The sequence below is a fragment of the Cyprinodon variegatus genome, unplaced genomic scaffold (assembly GCF_000732505.1).
Source record: "Cyprinodon variegatus isolate N-32 unplaced genomic scaffold, C_variegatus-1.0 Scaffold1409, whole genome shotgun sequence".
NCBI classification, from domain to species: Eukaryota; Metazoa; Chordata; class Actinopteri; order Cyprinodontiformes; family Cyprinodontidae; genus Cyprinodon; species Cyprinodon variegatus.
This window is the reverse complement of record NW_015151862.1, coordinates 78385-80191: the sequence shown is the minus strand read 5'-3', so window position 1 is coordinate 80191 and position 1807 is coordinate 78385. Positions and strand designations below refer to the sequence as shown.

Here is a 1807-nt window from a genome sequence, read left to right as displayed (position 1 = left end):
TTAAAAGTAGACAGGGTGTCTGCCTCACGGACTAAAACTGGTAGTTGGTTCCACAGGAGAGGAGCCTGAAACATGAGAATAAACACAGTGACATAAATCAAAAATTTATATTATTAATTAAGTGTATGTAATGCAAATCTAGAGGAATGAATAACTATTGGTCACAAAACTTGCAAAGTAAAAACCGTATTGAAACACTGAGTTTATATATAGAGAACAGCAGCAATATAGCAGTAAATCCAGTTCAGTAGTTCAGCTCATTGTTTTGAAGCCTTATAAACTCCGCTGGTTTATAGATATTGAACCCCACCTCAAAGTTATTACTGGATCTGGGTCTGATTAAGCCAAAAATATCCACCAAAAGAAACAAAACTTTCCAGTAAATTTGACCTTCCAAGTTTCTCCCAAAAGAAACTGGAATTAACTGTTTCTTCTGGAAGAAACATAAAATAAGAGCAGATCCTGTTAGATTATTAATCTTCTTTTAATCTACATGTTCTCAAAACAAGCAGTCTTACTTGGTGAAATTGTCTGACTGCACTCTCAGATTATTGCATTATTTTTAGCAGAATCTTCTCAAAGAAGATTAATAATCTGACATAATCTGCTCTTATATTGATCTCAAAACAAGAACAGACAGATTTCCTTGGTTAGATCTTAGATTGTACGACTTGTTTAGATGCACAATCTTTGCAGTGTTGATCTAAATGAATATGAAATACTAGATTTCATTTCATTAGTTTCTAGATTATTTTAAGAAATTATTAATTTGAAAAATGAATCTGAGATGATCTGCCAGGGGAATTAGGATTGTTTTCCCATAGAAAAAGATAATCAAATATTATTATTCTTAAATATGATAAGGTTGTTATTTTTTCCATTCTACAAACAAATCTTATTCTTTTGGCAGTCGTGATTTTTCTTATTTTCCTGAAAAAGTCATTACATAATTTTTTAAAGCTGATCAGCCTGAACGAGTGGTTTGAAAAAAAGGGGGAAAAACAGCTTAGACCCAACGAAACATTAATAGACTTAAACACATTTAAATTAGTCAAGTAAAATACGTTTTATGTAAACAACTTATTATGTTAACTTAGTTTTTAGGATTATAAATTTCAGAAGCATTAGATTCCCAAACTGTGTTAAAAGTTTCTGTTCTGTTATTAAACCTCAGGAAGAACTCATTGATAAATCAAACTGACCAATCAGAGGGCAGCGATGGTATAACCAGCAGCGTGTTTCTGACATATACAGATTCTTTCTACATGTTTAGATTTAATCTGAGGACATACTTCCAACTTTCAGTCTGACATCAGCAGCTGCAGCCTAAATTTACGGTAGGACGCATCGCTAAGGTTTGGAGTTGATTGTTTTTGTGTTTGCCCTTGCAGATTGTGGTGAACGCGATTGTAGACACCTTGAAGACGGCGTTCCCTCGCTCCGAACCTCAGAGCCCCACAGAGGACAACGAGAGCGAGGTGGACGGAGGGAAGCTGGGTGTGGACAAGAAGAGCAGGTGGGACAGCTCTTTATTTGGGGGTCAATCTATAAACCACAATGCAAAAAAAAGTACCTTTTTCCTAAAATAAGTGCATTTTTGTCTTGAATTGAGGAGGTAAGTGAGACACTTTGCCAAGGGGAATGAGACGATTTACATTTAAAACAAGAAAAAACAATTGGATGTCTTATTTCAAGTGCATATTATCTAATTATTTCAATTCAATTCAGTTTATTTCTATAGCTCCAATTCACATCATGTCATCTCAGGTCACTTTCCAGTTCACCAGATCATCCAGTCAGATTGATT

The 1807-nt window shown here is 34.6% G+C and overlaps 1 protein-coding gene across 1 annotated transcript in view; it reads left to right on the top strand.

Moving 5' to 3' along the window:
* Positions 1-1807, top strand: part of snx19 (sorting nexin 19) — a gene marked incomplete at its 3' end in the record, with an annotated part of 59011 nt that overhangs the window by 14111 nt on the left and 43093 nt on the right. Inside the window, exon 8 of the mRNA XM_015402917.1 lies at positions 1392-1516. Coding sequence (XP_015258403.1) covers positions 1392-1516 — 125 coding nt within the window. The remainder of the gene's footprint in view (positions 1-1391; positions 1517-1807) is intronic.